This window comes from Maniola hyperantus, chromosome Z, assembly GCF_902806685.2.
Source record: "Maniola hyperantus chromosome Z, iAphHyp1.2, whole genome shotgun sequence".
Lineage (NCBI taxonomy): Eukaryota > Metazoa > Arthropoda > Insecta > Lepidoptera > Nymphalidae > Maniola > Maniola hyperantus.
In genome coordinates, this window is record NC_048564.1 from 546661 (window position 1) to 570131 (window position 23471).

A 23471-nucleotide genomic window follows, 5' to 3' on the forward strand; every position below is an offset into this window, starting at 1 on the left:
ATCACGTCGCAATAGAGCAACGGATCGACATGATTTTTGCATGGGTATAGTGAGATAGGCTACTTTTTATCCCTGAAAATCAAACAGCTCCCACGGGATTTTTAAAAACCTAATTCCACGCGGACGAAGTCGCGGGCATCAGCTAGTAAACCATATTTTTTAGTATTACAAATGCGGAATGGTGCTGTCTGTCTGTCTGTCTGCTTGCTTTTCACAGCCCATCCGTTTAACCGTTTTGACGAAATTCGTTACTCAGGTAGCTTGTACCCTGGGGAAGGAAATAGGCTACTTTCCATCAAAGGGTTCTGTTCAATTTCGGCTCAAAGCTTTCGAGTTAGGTAGTGAACTACAGTTTACGTTTGTATGGACGGAGTGACGGAGAGTCGCCTGTTAACTCTGCCGTAAGTCTAAACAAAGTCTGTAGTACGCTATATACATTTCATTGGACAATTTCTTAATCTCTACTTCCTTTAGCTAAGTAGTAGTTGTCCGCGTGGATTTAGGTTTTTAAAAATCCTGTAAGAACTCTTTGATAAAATTATAATAGGCAGAATTTGGCTGTACCTTTTTGTTTTTGTAACATCTCCATTGTTTACCCAGATTCGCAATAAAGAAGAATTGAAAAAGTAGCCTATGTAATTCTCCAATCTCCAAGTCTTTAACTACCTTACCCATACAAAAATCAAGTCGATCGTTTCTCCGCCGCGCTACGACGAGGTTGATCATCATGTAAAATGATGATTGAAGGACAAACTAAAAAAGAAAAAACCGGTCAAGTGCAAGTCAGGCTCGCGCAATGAGGGTTCCGTACTACAGTCGTATTTTTTCGACATTTTGCACGATAATTGAAAAACTATATGATGCATAAAAATAAATAAAAATCTGTTTTAGAATGTACTGGTGAAGACCTTTCATATGATACCCCACTTGATATAGTCACTCACTTCGAAATTTGAAAATACTAATTATTAGTTCATGACCACAATTTAATTTTTTTTTGTGTGATCTAACCCTAAATTCACGGTTTTCAGATATTTCCCCAAATGTCAGCTATAAGATCTACCTACCTGCCAAATTTCATGATTCTAGGTCAACGGGAAGTACCCTGTAGGTTTCTTGACAGACAGACAGACAACAAGGTGATCCTATAAGGGTTCCGTTTTTCCTTTTGAGGTACGGAACCCTAAAAAACTAGCCAAGTGCGAGTCAAACTCCAGTACTTGGGTAGTTTTTTCGACATTTTGCACGATAAATCAAAAACCGTTATGCGTAAAAACAAATAAAAATCTGTTTTAGGATCTACATTGTAGATTCTACAGGCTAGCTTATTCAGGCATAGGGTTTCATTTTTCTTATTGTGTAGACCACTCATCACCTACCTTTTTGGTACGAGAAATGTTTTACATAGTAAAGACTAGCTGATACCCGCGACTTCGTTCGCGTGAATTTAAGAATTTTAAAAATCCCGTGGGAACTTGTTGATTATCCGGGATAAAAAGTAGCCTATGTCACTCTCCAGATCTTTGACTATACCTACTTATGCAAAAAATCACGTCAATTTGTCATTGCTCCGTTGCGACGAGATTGAAGGACAAACCAACAAACCAATATACCAACACACTTTCGCATTTCTAATAAGGGTACTGAGGTACTGATTACGGCATTACTTTTCCACAACATATTCATAATATTGATTTTTTTGTTATCTAGCTCTGGTTTTGGGAAACAGTCAATAAAACAGGGTTTATCTACGTCGTAATCAACGTTATCAGTTATCAGCTTGCTAAGTTTATCAGTATGTAAGTACCTATGTTCTTGATTCATCTTGACAGTGATAGCATCGAATGACTAATATTATGACAATGGTACCCATTTACGAGTACATGAATGATAACTACTGATAGAGCAGTGACGTGGAAATTACACGCATCTGTCATCATCACCATGATCGACGCGTCGCTGACCCACTACTGAGCACGGGTCTCACTGGTCAAGCACTGGCCCAGCGGGGTGATTCGCTAACTCAGTGTCTAACACTGAATGATAGGCACCGAGGTTGGTTGATTCTACTTTTGTAATGTTGAATGCAACAATTGTCTGAGAAGTCGATGGTTTGGAACAACAGAACATTATGTTCATTATTGTAAGGTTATTTTTAAGAATTGATTTGAATTGTCAGAAACCATATACAATTATTAACAGACATCGATGTCATACGATCTGTTGCTGGGAATTATCTAGAGTGAATTAGCATAAATACGAGTTTTTTAAAGAATTCAAGAGTCTTGTGTACGGGGTGTCCCCCCGCCTCATACCCCGATTGCCATCTCGACCTGTACTTTAGTCTCACATAACATAAAGCAAATGTTCAATAAATATAGTACCTAAGCAAATAAAACGGTAAACGACGCGGTTTCAACCAAGTTTAATGTCCTTTTTCAACTTTACGACCTTATGGCTATGGCACAGACTAAAGGAAATAATATTAATAGATAGAGCTCTTGCAAACTAGCGTGATCGAAAAAGTGAAGTCAGCACTGTTAGCAAGATAAGCTTTTAGTTTCAAAATTTAAATATGCCTTTATGTACGGCACAACTTATATTTTATTTTTGAATGGATGAAACATTAAAATTATTTCTTGTTTTATAACGGAAATCTGAACCCTTCAGAGTAAATCTGTATTGTCTTGACTCTTGACTGACTGCTATCAAGCTACAACCTAAACCGCTGGTATAAGAAACTTGAAACTTTGTTTGTAGAATTATTTTATTATGACGTAGGCATATGCTAATAAAAGATTTTTTGAAAATGAGGGGGTTAAATTGGGTGTGAAAGTTTTATGAAAGTCCGTCATTTCCAGTTATATCCATGAGAAATGGTGTTTGTCAGAAGCCGATTTTGAAAAAACTTGATTACTATGCCAAGTTTTTTTTTTTCAAAACCGGCTTCTGCCTTGTCCTAATCCAACGCGATTACGCGATCATCGCGCGAATGCCAATTAGGACACCTATTCGAGATTACTTTTTTTCTTTAAAAGTTTAGTAGCCATACTATGATGACTAATATTCCCCTTTCCCCTCCAACTAAGCGTACAGTGCGACAAGGCTATCTTGGCGCATGGCGAAAATCAGAACTAACGTTGCCGTCAGGTGTCCCCTTTGTTCTTGTGGGAATATTCTAAGCTCTTTGTTCTCCAACAGCGCCCCCCTGTCAGTGAACCTAATTCAAGTGCCAAGAGAGCCTAGTCGCACTGAGCTTGTGCTAGGAGTACGTACGCCACCTTTCGGAATTCAGTCCGCTCCTCAACCGTTGAGGTATTGAGGCTCATACGATACGCGTTCGTACGAGCATAATTCGCGCGAACTTGCGATGATCGAGTAATCGCGTTGTAATGGACAACGCCAGAAAACTATTATTGAATTGACGCTGGCCGTCTATAACTTTTCAAGATCTTGGTGGTTGAAAGTGGTGGCGTCCATTGTGGAAATTCCAATTTTACTCGCTAGCCCCTTACGATATTGTTAATGGCACTTATAATAATATATTATCTAAATATGTATAGAATGATATTGTTTGATGTGGTGATATTGATTGAAAGTGGATGGAAATATACCCGTTAATAAATATCTAGGTATATTAGGTTCTCTAATTTTAGTACCTATAGTGCGCGACAGGTTGAGATGGCAACCGGGGTGGGGACGCCCGATACACCCGCACAGCCTCCGTGCTAACCCGGCGTGGGTGAGCGCGGGTGACGTGCGGGTGTGCGGGATGTCCCCCCGCCTCATACCCGGATTGCCATCTCAACCTGTCGCGTACTACCTCCCACCTACAACGGCTCAGCAATCAAAATTATTGTATACTGTTGCGCAATTCCGCAAAAATGTTGATATCCAAAGTTCTTAGCATGCTCTCGTTAATGTGTACGAATTGATTGATTTTTAGGATTCCGTTGCTCAAAAGGAAAAGATGACCCCTTACACTTCGTTGTCTGTCTGTCGTGTCTGTCAAGACAAGGGAATCAATACCTATAGGCTATAGGATAGGCTTCCCTTTGACCTGGAATCATGAAATTTAACAGGTAGCAATATCTATTAGCCAAGCACAAGTAAATGAAATAAATTAATCCAAAAACCGTGAACCTGTTGTGTAACAACAGAATTTTTAAAAAAAATGCTAACGTGCCAATAATATGTCTACTAAATCACAACAAAGATGGCGCTGCCCATCATTAACTTGCAAGTTGCAGTGTTTACAGCGATTGGAATGAACATAATAATAATATTACAGTACCCGGCAGGAAATATTATACATCGACATTTAGAAAGAGATAGCGGTTTTGTAGAGCGTTGTCTCTGTCGTTGAGACCGATAAAACGTTACAGGTACGAGTGATAGAGGCAACGCTCTACAAAGCCGAAATCTCAATCTGGAGGTCAATCTACAATATTTCTTGCCGGCTACTGTATACTACAAAAATAGCTGTGATAGCCTAGTGGTTAGGACGTCCGCCTTCTAATCTGAGGTCGGGGGTTCAATCCCGGGCACGCACCTCTAACTTTTCAGAGCTATGTGCGTTTTAAGTAATTAAATGTCACTTGCTTTAACGGTGAACGAAAACATTGTGAGGAAACCTGCATGCCTGAGAGTTCTCCATAATTTTCTCAAACGTGTGTGAAGTCTACCAATCCGCACATGGCCAGCGTGGTAGACTATGGCCAAAACCTTTCTCACTTTGAGAGAAGACACGTGCTCTGTAGTGGGCCCACTACAGAGCACGTGGAGTTGGGTTGGTCATGATGATGATGATGAGTTGATGACTGTATACCGATTTGAGATAGTGTACTTGTGCGATGGTAAGGATAAAGGAACCCTTCGTGTGCGAGTCTGACTCGCACTTGACGGGTTTTTATTTAATTTTAAAAGCTCCTGAAATGAGGCTGATGTTATCGTGATTCACACTACATATACACAATTTAGCAGTTTTAGCACAGCGTGAAGTAAACATTTGAGATGTTAATTTTATTCTGACGAAAACACCGAGGCTACCTACCTGACTCCTGAGCCACTGAACTGATAATTTGTGGTGACTGTAACACTGGCGCTGATTCTGTTGTCTTTCTCTAAACTACATTTAGAGTATCTGTATCCTTTTCTTTTTAATATTGCTAAAAAAGGACGGAACATGAATTTTACATAAAAAGGCTAAATTTTAATGCCCGCTACAAACGCGACTGGCAGCTAAAGTCACGCGGGTTGATCGCTCTAAATTAAATTTAAAACTGTATCTGTCTTTTTCATATTTCATTAGTAAGAAGAGGATGCGAATACTCTAAAATTTAGGTGCGCTCAGAATCAGTAGGTACCACTATCGGACCAAGGGCTGTCATGTCAACCGTTCCGAAAGAGCATTATAGAGAGAGAGCCATACCTTCGTTATTTTATAAAAGCTGATAATTTCTCTGCGTATCCCCAACACAGGGAGGAACGCTCAGCAACTATAAAGTTTGGCTCATGGTGGCTTTGGGAGATAACAGATAATAAAGGTGTAAAAATCTTACGCTGATGTATAAAATGTAATTTTTAATATTTTCTTTGGAATACTTAGGATTAGAAATCATGTCATGGATTGCCAGACCATTTAGTATCGTGGCAACCACCTGCCAGACGCCCTAAAAGTTTAATGGTGTACTTCGCGTAGGTTTTGGTAGTAAGTACATTCCGATAACTCGTTAAAAACTATTTGAATAATACCAACCAGCTTTTTCTGAATGACGCTTAAAATCGTATAACTACATGTTCATGCGATATTTCCTGTTCATGAAAAGGAGCCATAAAATAATGTCGCCTACTAGGTATAATGCTTTTATTTTTGGTAAGGGCTTAAAGCTTGATTAAAAAATGTATCAAACTTGAATTGTTTTGCATTTCGCGACTGAAATGTGGGCCAATACGCGTAAGTAGGTAAAGGCCACGACCGCCATAGATAGCTTTTTGGCAACTTGCACGACTATAAAGACGATGCTTTTCCTGAATCTGAAACTGTAAAAACTTAAAATAGTATTTAGATATATCTTTATCATATACTATCTATGACTAGCTGCCACGGCGAACTTCGTACCCCCTAACAGTCGATTCTTTTTCAGGATTTTTTAAATTTTTCTCTCCGTGTGAACCATCCTCAATTCAAATATCTCAAATCTACAATTGAAGTACGTTCAAGGAATATTATGAAAAAAGAATTAGCGAAATCGGTTCAGCTGTTCTCGAGATTTGCGATCAGCAACACATTCAGCGATTCAATTATATATATATATATATATATATATAGAGAATTTTGATATCTCTTATATATAGCTGATACTCCGGGTTAACATATAGGGTAGCTTTTATTACGAAAAAGTAGGAATTCTTCGGAATACGGAATCAATTTTTTAATCGATTTTACTCCATAACTCTGTCAAATTTGAACTAATACCCAAATACCCAATTCTTGATTTAACGTTGAAGGAAACATCGTGAGCAAACCTGCATGCCTGAGAGTTCTTCGTGTTTTCAAAGGCGTGTGAAGTCTGCCAATGCGCACTGGGCCAGCATGGCAGACTATGGCTTAACCCTTTGAGAGGAGATCCGGACTCAGTAGAGGGCCGATACCGGGTTGATCATGATGATGATTATCAAATAAAAGTTTTCTGTCTGTTTTTTCTTTTAAATAAGCTAATATTATACATATATCACACTAATGAGCATTATTATTCAATATACGACGCTGAAAAAAGCTACATAAGACCTACCTACATATGTAGAATAGTACATATAATATGGTGGCCTGATTTTGCTCTCTCCTTATTCAATGACTGGGCTTGATTTTTCTATTCATATAATGTTTACATTACTTTTCTCTATAATATATACTACCTCAGCACATAATCCATATCCACATCCATACTACATACTTAATCTATACTAAAATCTATATCTATATCTATACTAATAAATAAAATTGAAGTGTCTGTCTGTAATTTCAAAATAACTACCTCATATGGTTATTTGAACTGTACCATAACTAAATCACACGTATTTAGAATTTTGTCTGTCTGTCTGTCTGTTTGAACGGGCTAAATGCGGATTGGCAGACCTTAGAGAACATGGAGAACTCTCAGGCATATACGGTTTTTTCCTTCACCTTTAAATCAAGTGATACCTATTTAATTGTTTTTTCAACAACACACATAACTCCGAAAAGTTGAAGGTATGTGCCCGGGATCGAACCACCGACCTCCGAGTAGGAGCTTATAGCCTGATAGCCTAGAGATAATTGTACACCATACAATTATGTAGTTAAAAGCGAATCATTGTCGACCAGGCGCTTAAGGCAGCAATCATGTGCGCATTATTATAGCAATATATCGTCTGCTTTAGGTATAGCAGTTTTCATTATATCACGATTTTAATATTACTAGGTGATGCCCACGACTTCGTCCGCGCGTGGATTAAGGCTACGGCCACAACTGCGCGTCACGAACACGAGATGCGGGACTCGATGCGGGAGAGTTTTTTCCTTTCGGATTGTGTGATACTGCTGGCCCTACTGGCCGTTACAGCGTCACCGGTGGGTTGGACGCCAGAAATATGGGTTTGAGCGCTAGGGCTTGACAACATCGGAGGGTAACGTCGTCCTAAGCGCGCCTCCTGTGAGACTCGGAGCTCGGCTTAGCATGACGTTATGACAAATGGTGTGTGGGACTGAGATGGTTTGTCCACACGCCCCCGAAACGTGGTAAAAGCCCACGGCCGGGTGACGTAAGAAATCGGGGACCTCGTCTTCGCCGGCGAAGACGCTTGGTTGTGGTTGAGGTGGGTGTGTTACCTAATCCTAAAAGTTTATAAAACGCCGCTCTGTCTATCCCTGACTCTCGACACCACATACGTACAAGTTTGTCCAGGCATTTAAAAGTTACAGAGTTATAGTGGAACAAAACAACTGAAAACGTAGCACTGTTTTTTGAGCAGTCGTAAAAAATGTAGCTAAGTAGGTATGCGTAATCCTGATTCTCATTCGACGATCGTTCTATTTTATAGTTGCCATAACGATAAAGATAATAAGTATAAAAATAGATGTGTGATTGAATGTACCTATAGTTATAAAACACCAGACAATTAGTGCAAGTCGGACTCACACGCGAAGGGTTCCGTATTAGATTGTGTATGTACTTACTTTTTTTTTTAAATTTTGAATTACCTATTTATTATTTATTGTTACTTATAGCGGCAATAGGAAATACACACTCTATAAAAATTTCAACTCTCTACCTAAGTATTGAATGAGACACATGATAAATTTTGAAAAAGGCCATAAAAGTTGGATATTTGACTACATCAAAAGTGGGTCTTCCAAAATACGTAAAATCCACGTTCTTTGTTAGTATTATGTGTAATAACCATTTGAAATTATCAATCAAACTAAAAAGTACGTCATTATGATGTGAAGTCACATTCCAGTATTTCATAGAATATCGCATACTAAATGCGCGTTTTGACGTTTGGTAAAAAGTTACTGATTTGACTAGTTCTCAAATACCATATTTTTCGTCAAAAGTAGGTAGGTTAGTTATACAATGTTGGTTGACTTCTTTTTACATTGACGGAGAGCCCCAATGATGAATTCACCACGGGCGTCTAACGGTGCACGCGACTGCAAGATAGACACATCAGTCATCAAGTTCGGTTTTTCTGTCCGAATACGGAACTCTAAAAAACGATGGTGGTATTATATTGTTGTGCTAGCGAAGCCCCCTGGCCGCACAAGGCCGCGCTGCTCTACTCATGTGGCCACGCTATCTTATCAGTGTGCGTGCTTGCTGTAATCGATGGGGCAAGTCTACACTGGAACCTTTTATGGCATACTAGCTGATGCCCACAACTTCGTCCGCGTGGAATTAGGTTTTCGAAAATTCCGTGGGAACTCTTTGATTTTCCCGGATAAAAACGAGCCTATGCCACTTTCCAAGTCTTTAACTATGTATATTCATACAAAAAATCACGTCGATCCGTTGCTTCGTTGCGACGTGATTGAAGGACAAACCAACAAAGCAACAAACCAATAAACCAACAAACACACTTTCGCATTTATAATAGGGGTAGTGTTACTATAGAAAGTGTATCCGTCAGTCTGCATTCTAGCTTTTCACGGCCCATCCGTTTACCGATTTCAAAGAAATTTGGCACAAAGTTAGCTTGGAGATAGGAAGGATATAAACTAGTTTTTGTCCCGGAAACTCGAATCCCGCGGGATTATTAAAAGTAATAATAAAACCTAAGTCCACGTGGATCAAGTCTCGGGAATCATCTAAAATCTAATAATAATGTGAAAGTACGACGAACGTACAGACATTGCGTTACTTTTCCATGTCACGGTATGCCGAACTTGTTAAGGTTTGGTACAAAAACGATTTGATTCACTCATCAACATTAATTGACGTGACGTCATTAGCTAAGAGATAGCATTATTGCTATTTTTAAATCATTTTCCATTTAGTGATTTTCTTTATCCCAGAAAATAAAAAAGTTCCTATAGGATTTTTAATAACCTAAATCCACGCGTACGAAGTAGCGGGCATCAGCTAGTGGATAATAAAAGTCTGCCTTTTCCGAAAGCGTCTCTATCTAGTACCTACTTAGTGAAAGCTTGATCTTTTGAGATCAGTGTGTAATATACAATACAGTCATGTTAATTAATAAAGTGCTGAACTTCCTACCTACTAGATTATCACTTCCCATCAGGTGTGATCGTGGTCAATCGTGCGCCTATAGTGAATAAAAAAAATAAGTATTTGTTTTTTTATTTTATTTTTATTTTAAATCAAACATACATTTTTAAATACCTACTAGGTACATTACGAATTTCATTTCGATGCAAGAACATGCAGTTAGAAAAACATTTGCCAGATAGGCTCAAGTTAGTTTCATAATTCATTCAAATTCTCACACGATTTGATGATCGATTGTAGATTTTTTATCTATACGGAAAAACTCTTGATCAATCCAATTGTAAAGTAAAATAAGAAACCTCAGAGTTTCATCACCCATTCAGCAGGTAGCGATTATGATGAAGATGAGATTTTTGAAAATGCAACCCCTTAATGGTTTAAATAGACGTGTGAAATTTAAAAATGTAGTCCACGTGGACGAAGTCGTGGGCATAAGCTAGTCTACGTGACCTATCAACACAGCGTGAACCGCTGGGGTTAGAAACTATATACAGACGGTTCCTTTTATGACATAGTGACTCACAAAGAAAGGTTTTTGTTTTTGAAAATCCCACCTCTAAGCTGGTTATATGGCGGATGAAATGAAATGAAAGACATAAAATGTCTCGTGTTGAATTTACCTCTAGTCTGAACAAAGTCAAAACTCGCTCTATAGGTCTCGGCCTTAGTGTAAGCTTTGGCACTCGAAAAAAACTTTTTCGCAATGCCTCCCAGTCTCAAATATGAAAAGTGAAACTCCAAAAAAAAAGTTGCAAATTCTTTGAATGGGACCTCGTTGAGGTCGAGAGTGATACTTCTAAAACCCAAGTAGTCTTTATTAGAGACTTATTGAAGTTTAGCAGTAAGTACCTAGGTACATACCCTCGAGTTATTTTAATATCATTATGAGGTGTCTATACCTCTGTTGGTCGGTAGTTACTAAGGTCTCATAGCTAGGACCTCTGTATGGAAGATTCTTTGAAATCTGTCACTTTATTTTATATAGACGGCAAGTAGACTCGAAAAGCTTACTTCGCTAGGTCAAATTCAAAGCTCGGAGTGCAGACGGCCGCAGCTGTGTTGAATCAGTTTGAATAATATGTTAGCTAGCCTGCGCCGGCGCCGACAACAGGCTAAAGCGATTGCGAGTTGCGACCCTTTCGAGTTTCGCTTCTAGCGTGCACTTGTGTGCGTTACGCAGGGGTGCCAAAATAATATTATACTTACTATCAAAAAGAGTAATTTATTACCCATTTTGAATAAATCATTTGACTTTGACTTATCTCGCTTTTTGCTCGCGACTTCATCTGCTTTAAAGATTCCTTTGAAATTGGAACTTTTTCTTTAATGATTAGCTAATAGTTGTTGTTTTTAATTAGTTCTTGTTTTTTATTTGAAAATCTACATAATATTATTATGTAAAAAGGAAACGCTGGCTGACTGGCTGATCTATCAACAAACTCATACAACACACACGTACCTAATAATTAAGACTCTAAGACCAAGTAAAGAATAAGCCACTGAAAAATTACAATAGCGGCTTTAAACATTAAATTTTTTTCACATTTTTTTTTCGTGGTATGCAATAGAGAAATATATAATAACATTATGATGATGTATGATGATGGTATGAATGGCGCACTTATTACTAGCGTAAAAAACAACACGCATTAGTTGCCAAAATTGGCAATATTAGCCATAGGGTATGCTACAAATGGCTAATATTGCCAATTTTGGCAAGGATAGGGCAAAACAACAGACGGTCGAGTTTTGATTTTAAAAAAAGCTTCTTCTTCATCTTACGAAAAATTGGAAGAGTCATGCCGAGCAAGAAGTATTCTAAGGAAGAAGGTGTCAGCCCTAGCAAGAAGCACGTTATCTTTGCGGCCGGTATGAGGGCGCGACGGCAGTGTGAGTGCGGGGAGCGAGCGCGGGCGGAGGGGCAATGGAATTTTCCATCGCCCGCGCCAGCCAAGCGAGTGCGGTGAATTGAGAATTCGTCGAAGCGGAGCGACGCCGCGGCCGCCGCCGCCGCCGCCTGCGCCACGCTCGCACCTCGCGCCGAGGCCTACGCTCAGACTAGAGGTCACGAGAGAAACTCTAGGGTTAGTATGAGAGTTTACTTCTCGTGGAGGGCGGGTCAGCTCTAGCCGTGTGTGCACTCGGGTACAGTCAATACCCTGGCGACCTCTAGTAAGTACGCGATTAAAATAGTAGCTACTACTTTTATAAGTCGCATCAGTAAAATTCGTTTGCACCGACTAAATGATCGAAAAGTATTTTAGGATGGGCTTACAATAATAGAAAACTCAATTTTTTCGTAAATTCAAAAATTGTAGGGATGTAGCGTCGGGATGTTAACATCGCTACATCCCTGCATTCCTACGATTTTTGAATAATTATTATCAAATATTAATATTAATATTTGAGCTCACTGGCTAGGTGTGATAACTCTGGTATGTTTAAAGGTCATAGAATAACTACCGCAAAAACCAAATCGCGAAAAGTCATGCGTTCCAGTAGGTAGGTACCTACTGCTGATTTTTATTTAGCTAGAGTTCCACTTGGAGTGCTAGCTATAGATCTATGGACGATCTTGAGCTTTAAAACAAGGCTGTTAACGTGCCTTTTACATTCACTGAAACTGTTTCGATGTTCGAATTCTATCAACGTTGGCGAGAGGTAAAATTTCATACTAAGCCTGATTACTGAATCTACTTGCGAGTAACGCCTTTACAGACTGCAAATAGGTGCCTACATCGAGTTTTATGATGAAACATAGCGTTCTGAGACCCCAGTAACTATTAAAGTTAGCTAAATATAGCATGGCATGCGTTGAGGTAAATCTACGAGTAGGTAGGTACCTGTCTTGTTATTTATATAACAAATATAGGTAATTATAATATATACTAGCTTGGTGGTTCCATAAAAAAGTCTGGATCCAACTCCTTAATCCTAATGCAGCAGGGTTATTTTATAGGTATATTTTAATAAATCGCTGATTTTTTATATGTATGCGAGTTAAGTAGCGTGCCAACGATGGTGTACTTTACAGAAACATCTTCAATGATGCTATGTTTAGACTTTAGGCAATGTAATAAATTCAGGTAACGAATAATAATGACCGCTACATGATTTATAACGACTGAATCATTGAATGTAGATTAATTTAAACTGGAATGTCAATGCTTTGGTTATTTTCCGCGCTTGCCTCGCTTTCCGACAATACCTACCTACCTACTTAGTACTTATGTGTTAGAGTTACGGAAAACTGTGAAATATGATTGCTTACATAAGCTTGAAATGTTTTCTTAGTAACGTTGATTTCTTTGAATATTGCTGTAACTACTTACAAAGGAAAACTTATTTATGGTATTGAAAAAAAAAACCTTTTACAAATACCTACTGTGTGTATCACTCATACATTAATTACCTCTGGTCAAAAACGTATAAAATTAAAGTATTTTTGTTTATCTATGCAGTGAATTAATGTAGAAAATAGGCAATAGGCCCTTTTTTATTTATATGAGAAGATACGGTAAGAATTAATAAATTAATTGATTATACCATCACCGCCCACTTAAGTAAATAAATGTGATTTTTTAGTATTTTTTCTCCCCATCGAGTCACACCTAGAGTAAAGTCTGACTTGTTGGGAGTTCTAATGGATAAAAAGGTTGCAATTACATAAGTATATAACAGTATGACTCGATGGGAAAAAAATTTCGATGAATTCCTAATGACTCACACTGTGACACGATTGAGTGTGACTCGTTGGGCACCCCTCTTTAAAACAAAGTGAAGTTTGACTTTGCTCAGACTTAAGATAGAGTTAAAACGAGTCAGATTTATAGTTTTGTTGCCAGCTTCTCAAATGTCAAGAGCGCGTTGGAGTCTTTTCCATTGGCGTTCTGTGAGGGTAGTTCATCAGTCCCGCAGAAAAAAAGAATAATCTTATTCTCTGTTCTGTGGTTAGTCCGTACAGAAAGTACAGTTGAATTGACACGAGTATACAATTAATTAATGGTGGTAACGATTCGTTACCATCTAATCGGCAGATGATTTCGCGTAGCTACCGTTCCGATGTTGTGAAGTGTACTATTCACATATCAGAGCTGGACTTAGGTCTCTTGTAGGGAATTCCACACGCAACGGTAGGCGCCGCCAGCGGCTCCCAGCGACTCGCTTGATGTCGTCTATCCACCTAGTGGTGGGTCTTACTATACTTACATTTAATGTCTTTGACTGTAGCTTAACTCAGGGACGAAGTCGCGAGCTAAAGCTATAGTGTGTTCTCAAGTGAAATGTAATCACGTGGGAATTAATTATAACCATAAAAAAACCAGGTCGACTAGATACCTATAAGCCAATCAAATACAAGTCAAGAGAATTGCAAATGTATAATTTTTTCAGTAAATAACTTCACAAACTTAAAACATTTTGCATATTTTATCATAATTTGATTTGGCACATGTTCAATGGTCTACTACATAATATTTTCATTTGTTGCAGCCCGGAGCATACAGGCTACGTTTTATGCCGGAAAATATCCATATCTTACCGGAAGGCTAAAAGCTAAAAAAAACATTTTGCGCTGACAATGCCGTGGTCATCAGGTATAAAAAAACTTATAAAAAAACAAGCTAATGCCCGCGACTATGTCCGCGTGGACTACACAAGTCTCAACCCCCTATTTCACCCTCTTAGGGGTTGAATTTTCAAAAATCCTTTCTTAGCGGATGCCTATGCGGATGTCATAATAGGTATCTGCATTCTGCATGTCAAATTCCCGCCTGATCCGTTCAGTAGTTTGAGCTGTGCGTTGGTAGATCAGTCAGTCAATGAGCCATCTTTCCTTCTATATATAATATAAGATTTATACAAGCATTATGGCATGTAACGAGGATATATAACTGTATATTTTTGTTTGCACAACAATTTTCAGAATGAGGTAATTATACCACATAAATAAGGATATACAAGCAAGCGAAACATCATAAATTGTTGCAGTAAAGTAGTTTGAATTGTAGTGCAAATACTAATTAATATAGTACAAAATTTTCCTATTCCGAATAAGCGTAACGGTTGGTACCTATATTTATAACAGACTAGCGACCCGCCCCGGCTTTACACGGGTAGCTCATTACAATTTCATAGGGATCTCTAAATTTTTTAAAATTAAATATATCCTGTGTCACTCAGGAATAAATAGCTTAAGCTTAATATTGGTGAAAGAATTTTCAAAATCGGTTCAGTAGTTCCAGAGATTACCCCCTACAAACAAACTTACACTTTTCTCTAAAATATTAGTATATATATATATAGTGACTAGGTATGACTTTAATTTACTTAATTTATTATAAACTAGATGATCCCGCGACTTCATCCGGCTGGGTTTAGGTTTAAATAATAATAATGGTGCCAGTATTCTTGGCACAATCGGCATATTTGTTTAGTAATTAGATAAGGATAGCTTTAAGTTCTATTGTCGTATTAAAAAAATGGATTATTCCTAATTATATATTTCTTTACTCTATGAGTGACAACGGATTTCCATACGGTGTTTTATATACATCAATACCCTTATAATAAATGCGAAAGTGTTTGTTGGTTTGTCTTTCAATCACGTCGCAACGTTGCAACGGTTTGACGTGATTTTTTGCATGGGTATAGAATATAGATAAAATACCTTGAGAGTGACATAGGCTACTTTTTATCCCGGAAAATCAGAGTTCCAACGGGATTTTAAAAAAACCTGACAAACCACACTGACAAAGTCGCGGGCATCAGCTAGTGTTTAAATAAACGTAATATTGTATGACTCGGGTAGTCTTTGTAGAACAAAGACTAGGTACCAACAATTCCGAATTTTGTGTAAAATATTACGTCATCACTACAGTCATGACTAACCGACGACGGTTTGTACGTGAGCAGTAAATATCGTTCAGTGAAATTATTTGTGGGAATATAGACTCTATTTTGTAATTTTTTAAATTTGTAAAATTTAAAAAATGATGATATTTTCGATCTGTAATTTTTATGTCCTAGAATAAGTTTGGTATTTTTGTTTATTGTAATTCCTCACGGTTTGAAAATTTTATTTTATTTTATTTTATTTTATTTAAATTTTACGCGGTATACCTACATTTTGATCTAGGTAGTTCTAAAGTAGCCCAATTTTTCTTTGATTTTACGTCACTCTCGGTTTGAGCACCAACTAACATCGATTCAGGATCAAACCGAGGATCACATCACTCTAGTTCACTCTGCTTGTACTCTACCCCTTTACTTTCGTGCGTAAATTCGCCCGTATACCTACTTATTTTACCTGCGCAGTAGGAGGACAATCTAACAACACAACGGGGTAACTTGGGGGTAACCCATTCCATTTTTGGATTGTGTGCCATCGTTTATATGCACACAGATAAACAGACTAACAAAAAATGTATACCTGATTCATTGAAAAAGTTGGCAAGTATTTTAGGGAGCCAGTCTACAAATTGCCTGCCAAACAATGCCAATGAACTTTGGAAGATCCTCTATTTAATAATTCAGGAAATAATTAGTGCAAAAAGACATTTTACCGCGATTAATAGCCTCACCTGGTGATACAAGGGATGGCTCATTTTTTGCGCAACGGATCAGCCTGGCTGTCCAGCGCGAAAATGCAGTTAGATGAGGCTAGTTAAGTTTTATTTAAGTTTTAAGTTGACATAATTCATAATCACCATTACATCTTACAAATTTAACAACTGACCATCAAAATGGTACCCAATTTGAACAAATGATTTGACTGCATTCTAGAAAGATCTGTCGGCTTCAAGCACAGGCTTAAAGTACTTAACATTCAGTGAAATGTACTTATATTATTATCACGGAGTAGACGCGTGCGCCGTGTAACATGAAGTAAGAGTAGGGTTGCCATCAGCAAATTCTGGCAACATAACCTAGGACAAGGTGCTTGAAAACCCCGGAGTTTTGAGTGTAAAGCCCGGACATATCGGTCTATTCTTTTTTTATCTCATAAATACTTAAAAAAAAAATGTTTTTTTTATAATTTTTTTAAGTGTTTTACCTACACATCAAGGAAATTAGGTACTAAATAATTTTAAATACATATCAATAATTGCGTAACCGGCAGGAATCGAACCTGCATCTTCTGGGTTCGCGCTTACAGTCACTTCACAGTCGCTTCAGTACTGAGTTAACATACATATCACCAATTTCGTCACTGGCAGTAAGCGAGACCGTAGCCGAGTGGTCAAGTCATCGGGCGCGAACCCAGAAGATTCAGGTTCGATTCCTGCCGGTTACGCAATTTTTGATATGTAGGTATTTAAAATTATAAAAAATGTTATTTCTTTATTACTAATATTATAAAGAGGTAAGTTTTGTAAGATTGTTTGTATCTCTGAAACTACTGAACCGATTTTGATAATTCTTTCACCAGTAGAAAGCTACATTATGCTTGAGTGACATATGTTATATTTCATTTTTAAAAATATTAGAGATTCCACGAATATTATAATAAGCTACTCGCGCGAAGCCGGAGTGAGTGGCTAGTTATTTATAAATGCAAAATACCTTAAAATTTGATAACAGAAACATCTAAAAATTATATTTCTTGAAATATCTCATAATTGAAGATAATATTATAATAAAAACATACTCAGTTTTGATATTATTAATAATAATGGGTTCCTTACTTGAAATAAATTTCTAAACCCCGGACAGTATGCAAAACTCCAAACTAGGACAAATCCGGGGAAACCCGGACGGATGGCAACCCTAAGTAAGAGCCATAAAGTGAACGCGTACAAACTGTACATTGATGTACTATTTATTCATTTAAACAAGACGATCGAAGGCAATAATATTGGTAGGTAATGTGAATTATGTACGGTTTAGGATAAGACTCCTTTAAATAAACCTACGTGGTTTCGGCTGGAGCCAACAATTACGTGTAAAAATTGTTTTTTTTTGTAATTTTGAATAATAAAAAAAGGTATCTAAGTATATAATCGTAATTCACGTGCGTTTCGAATAGATCATAAACAAAAGTTTAATGTATATAAACATAAATATGTAAAGACACAGGCGATCAGCCTCGACCATTCCAGTAATAATAGTACTTAGGCGTGACATTAACCTGCCTTGACTTATGCCCATACTCAATTCCATGGTCAATCTTAACCGTGAATTTACTGGAGAAAGATTTGAAGAAAATCAGTACCCATATTATTATAAATGCGAAAGTGTGTTTATTTGTTGGTTTGTCCTTCAATCACGTCACACGTTTGCATGGATATAATTAAAGAGCTGGAGAGTGATATAGGCTACTTTTATCCCGGAAAATCAAAGAGTTCCCACGGGATTTTTAAAAAACCAATTCCACGCGGACGAATGCGCGGGTATCAGCTAATTACGAATATTTAAAATACAGGGTGTAACCAGAACGCTAACAAAAACGAGCACAGGTGATAGTACTGATAATATGATACCACAAATAAAAAAGTTTACGATATATATCTCTACTTATATATTATAATAATATTATAAAGAGGTAATGTCGTTAAGTTTGTTTGTAGGGGGTAGGTAATCTCTGGAACTACTAAACCGATTTTGAAAATTCTTTCACTAATAGAAAGCTACATTATTCTTATCCTGAGTGACATAGGCTATATTATATACACGCTGGCGAAGCCGCGGGGATCAGCTAGTTGTAAATAAAACATCTGACTGACCCTAGAGGTCAAAGATCGTTGCGTAAGTAGGCTATTCGGATTCCATGCCACGTCGTAGGTGGGGGCATTGACCCGAGCTTTGCACACTATACATTGCTGGTTTGAAAAGTACTAAATCACTAAAATAAAATTAGACAAATGGTTATTGGTATTGGATTGTGTTTAGGTAGTAGGTATATCAATAACGCTAAGTTTTTGCTAGCGTTCTGATTACACTCTGTATAATAAAAACATGTTAAAAGCTTTGTTTCCAGTTAAATGTATCGAACTGCGTTGTATCATCATACCTATATTTTATAATTTCTAAATTGGAAATCTGGTGGGAGGCTTCGGCCGTGGCTAGTTACCACCCTACCAGCAAAGCCGTTCCGCCAAGCGATTTAGCGTTCCGGTACGATGCCGTGTAGAAACCAAAGGGGTATGGGTTTAATAAAACTGCCATACCCCTTCCAGGTTAGCCCGCTATCATCTTAGACTGCATCATCACTTACCACCAGGTGAGATTGCAGTCAAGGGCTAACTTGTATCTGAATAAATAAATAAATAAATAAAAAAACCTACATATAAAAAGAGAGCCAGCGCGTGCCAGACTTTGGTTATTTTATAAAAGCTTAAAGTTTCATTGCGAATTATCCCCAACACGGAGAGGAACGTTGGCTTGGTTGTTTGTTTGGGTCATGGTGGCTTTGGCAGATAACGAGTAATAAAGGTGTAAAAACCCCTGTGTTGGGGACAACGCGAAAATAAACTTTCAGCTTTTATAAATTAACGCAGGTGTGACACGCGTTGGCTTATAAGTAGTTAGTCCAAAACGACGACCTATCAAACATTTACATGTGAAATATTTTCTGATGTAAATTAATTCATAGTTGTAATGTTTACTTGTAGTTTTTCCCATTTATATAGGTATTGGGGATATTGTAGAGCTGTCTATCAGTGAAAAAGTTTTCAGAATTGGATATTTTGGAGATCGACCACTACGTACAAACTCACAAAGTAACAATTAATACCTCTTTATAATTTTTGTATAGAATAGGTATTTTGAGTGAGTGTAATATAGGATACTGTGAAAGTTTCATTTTATCTTAATTTATTGTCCAGACAATTTTCACAGAAAAATATAGCATAGCGTTTCTTTATAAATGAAAAATAAACAAAATCGCATAGCAACCTTATTTTTTTAAAGAAAATCTTGCAACGATTGAATAATAAAATACTTAGGTACCTAAGTTTTTTCCCATAAAAATTTAAAATACGTTAACTCAAATGTTCAAACTTTCAAACGTTAAGTGCTTATCTTAACCGGTAGTTTATATTCGTTTATCGTAAGTTATCATACATTTGAATATGTAAATTTGTTTCACTTTAAAAAGAGCTGTTCTCCTAGAGCCGATTTTTCAATAAATTGACTTTTTACAGTTTTCTATTGGAAATCTGTTAAAATGACAAATTTATTCGTGTAGGTAGGTATAGTACCTAATTTTATTTGGCGATCGTAAAATCGCCTGTAAATATTACAATAGTTTAATTTTCGGCGTAAAAACTCCAACTTTGTACATAAATAAGTTAATCGCACAGCACTCTGAAATTCAGTTAAGGATAATCATCAGGAAAATAATACATGGGTAAAATCAATTCGCATAAATGAACACCTAGTAAAATATTAGAGAAACTTACCTTAAATACCGCCGGAGCTAACGGTATAGCCGCTTGGTTGTGGAGTTGCTTTTTCGACATCTTCGGTTCGTTCCCGGTCCACGTCCAGAGAAGTTAAGTCACAAAATGTATTGAAAAAGAAACGATTTTCTCCAATATTTCCTTATTACTGAAATTCTGTACTGAAAGCGTGTCGCGGCGTCATATGCCGCGCTGAATGTAATAAAGAACGAGCAATAATTTTTCGTTGGCCGTCTTGGTTTTTTTTGGCCGCTGAGTGTAACACAAGTTTTTTTTCGCGAGGAAAAGTTCTTTCGGCCGCGTGTACGTGTTTCCACTCTTGCGGTCAAGTCGGCAATGGAGTTCGTATGGTTTGACTTTGGTGGGGCATTCGACTGACGCGGTTCGAATAGTTTTCTACTTTTCGTTTCGCCGAGGCGGCCGAGGAGAGCCGAGCGTCGGTGCCGAGGCTGTGACGACATCTCGGAGCCGACGTCGAGGGCCGCAAGGACGCGCCGACGTCACCACCTCAATTGGCGAGCTCTAAGTTTCAATCTGAAATGTTTTGTAACTTTCAGGACTCTGAGTCACCCTTACTGTACGTTTCCAATCTAAAAACGTGATACCAAATCTGTCACAAATAGTAGGTACGTCGCAACACGAACCACGATGCTTTCCATAGAGCTTACATGTGGTGGTTTTGACATCAATGATATTTTCCTGTTGCGAGGTATCGCCAAGGTGTACCTCTACATAGTCGAAATTCCAAGGACTAGCTACTTGCTTGATAAGGCTATTTGCTTCCTCGTTTTTGATACGAACTGCGAGAATGTGGAATGCCCTTTCGGCTTCCGTTTTCCCCGCTAGCTATAAAATCGCTAGGTACCTTCAAAGCCTACCTTTTAAGCCTCAATAGCTCAACGTGTATAGGAGTGGACTGAAAACCGAAAGGTCGACGGTTCAAACCCCGCCCGTTGCACTATTGTCGTACCTACTCCTAGCACAAGCGTCAGCGCTTAATTGGAGAGGAAAGAGGAATATTAGTCATTTAACATGGCTAATATACTTTAAAAAAAAAAAAAAAGGAAAAGTGAATAGGCACCTCCGAGGCAGGCGCGCTCCACCTTTATAGGCTGCATCATCTCCTACTGTTTGCGCAGGTTACCGACCGACCATCTCCCATACATCGTTGAACCGTGACAAGTTCCAAATTAGTGCGTTCCAAAGTTCCAAAATAGTTATTATTGTTAGGTAAAGTGGGAACACCGCCGATGGGAGTTGGTTCCACAGTTTGCACGTGCGTGGAAAGAAGAATCTGGCGCAGCGGACGGTCGAAGTGCACCAAACACCCAGGTGGTGAGGATATTTAAACAATATTTTTGCAATTATCAAACAAGTAAAAATAATTAGATGACTAGCATATGACTAGTGAACTGTTTCCTTTAAGTACATAAAATAATCCAACATCGTATACCCCATTGCACTATACAATTACCTACAGTAATAACCTCGACAAAACCTCTAATATTCCGTTATTATCTTTCTATATTTACCAACTATAAATTCAAATTATTTTTGTGATTTAGGTTTATCATTAGAAGATACTTAGAGGATTTTTCAATTTTTTTTCTCTAACAAGTAACTGTGCCTAAAACTGGACGGTCTCCTTTCACGCGCTATACAGAGGTTCGTCGAAGCCGTCTAGCAGAGCAATCGTGTAGTACAGTGCGACAAGGCTATCTTGGCGCGTGGCGAAAATCGGAACTAACGTTGCCGTCAAGTGTCCCCTTTGTTCTTGTTTGAATATTCTAAGCATTTGTTCTCCTTGTTCTCCAACAGCGCCCCCCTGTCAATGTCATTGAAGTACCAAGAGAGCCTTGTCGCACTATAAGCGCTGGACGAAGGATCGACCTGGCCTATGAAGAGTCGTTGTGGGCGTCATTTACCGCGAGATCGAAGCCATTCTTACTACTATAGTACTGTGTCTCTCTTTATACTGTGCCTATAGTATGATAAACTGATAACAGTGACTCAAACGTCACCCAGACGTGCCATATCGTGATTAATGATGTTTTGTGTGATGGTATTTCTGGATTTACTACCGCTTACACGTAGTACCTACCTATTGTTGAAAATAAAGAAAGTGTTTTACATCCGAAAAACCCGATTCCGTAAAACCTGCATCAGTCATCATTAAGTACAATCGCAATTGTTGTGATTGGCTGAATTTATGGTAACAACTTGTAACACGCATTGTATTGTAGCCAATAGTGAGCGAGCATCAACCAATCAGTCATCGTAACATTGCAGAGTCATTCTACTAACGGCTCTAAAAACTGAGAAAAATAAAGAAAAGTTTCAATAAGTGGCATTAATTTCACCATTAATTCCATTAAACCATTGACTCACAATGTACCTACCTATAAAAGAAGGAAGGCGGAAGTAATAAACACAGTTTTTTTGATATTTAAAACCATATGGCCTTCTTCGCAACAATAAATTCAGAGTACTTAAATTAGGCGTTAATTTTTTAATCTTACTGTAAAAGCTGAATTTCTATAGATTTTCCTTTTGCCTCGGACTGAAAATGCCCTGCGCCCCCCTAATCATCATCTCGAAGGTTTTCGGACTCGCTAAGTTGGACCTATTTATAAATGCTTGGGTTACGAACTGGCCATTTTATGACACTCTATAAACCAAATGATTAACGACTGCTATGCGTTATGTGTTGACAATGTTTATATTTGGACACTACACTTTGCGCGTGGAAGCCTGTTGAATCGGGGATTTTCCATTAGGCATTAACAACACAGAACGCGTGACTCAACTGCTGAAGGCGGGAGTCAGGACATCCGCTCATACCTTGTTCAGGCAGTCGAACCACGTCGATAGCTCTACAGGTAAAGGAGTGGACTGGAAACCGAAAGGTCGGCGGGTCAAACCTCGCCCGTTGCACTATTGTCGTACCTACTCTGAGCACAAGCTTGATGCTAAGCTGGAGAGGAAAGGGGAATATTAGTCATTTAACATGGCTAATATTCTTTAAAAAAACTTAGGTCGCTCTCCCTTGCACAATTGTATAGAAGTGAAAAGGACACACTACGATTGTGATTGGTCATTGGGTGTGACCATTCTCTAAAAACCGGCCAAGTACAAGTCAGGCTCGCGCACCGTGGGTTCCGTACTACAGTCGTATTTTTTCGACATTTTGCACGATAATTCAAAAGCAATAATGATGCATAAGAATAAACAAAAATCTGTTTTAGAATGCACAGGTAAAGCCTTTAATTTTTTTGTGTGATGTAACCTAAACTTTGATTTT

The 23471-nt window shown here is 38.1% G+C and overlaps 1 protein-coding gene across 1 annotated transcript in view; it reads right to left on the minus strand.

Annotated features, from left to right (window-relative positions):
• LOC117995575 (proton-coupled amino acid transporter-like protein pathetic) overlaps positions 1–20529 on the minus strand; it is a 56972-nt gene extending 36443 nt beyond the window's left edge. Inside the window, exon 1 of the mRNA XM_034983562.2 lies at positions 20171–20529. Coding sequence (XP_034839453.1) covers positions 20171–20230 — 60 coding nt within the window. The 5' untranslated portion in view covers positions 20231–20529. The remainder of the gene's footprint in view (positions 1–20170) is intronic.
• Between the last annotated feature and the right edge of the window lie 2942 nt (positions 20530–23471).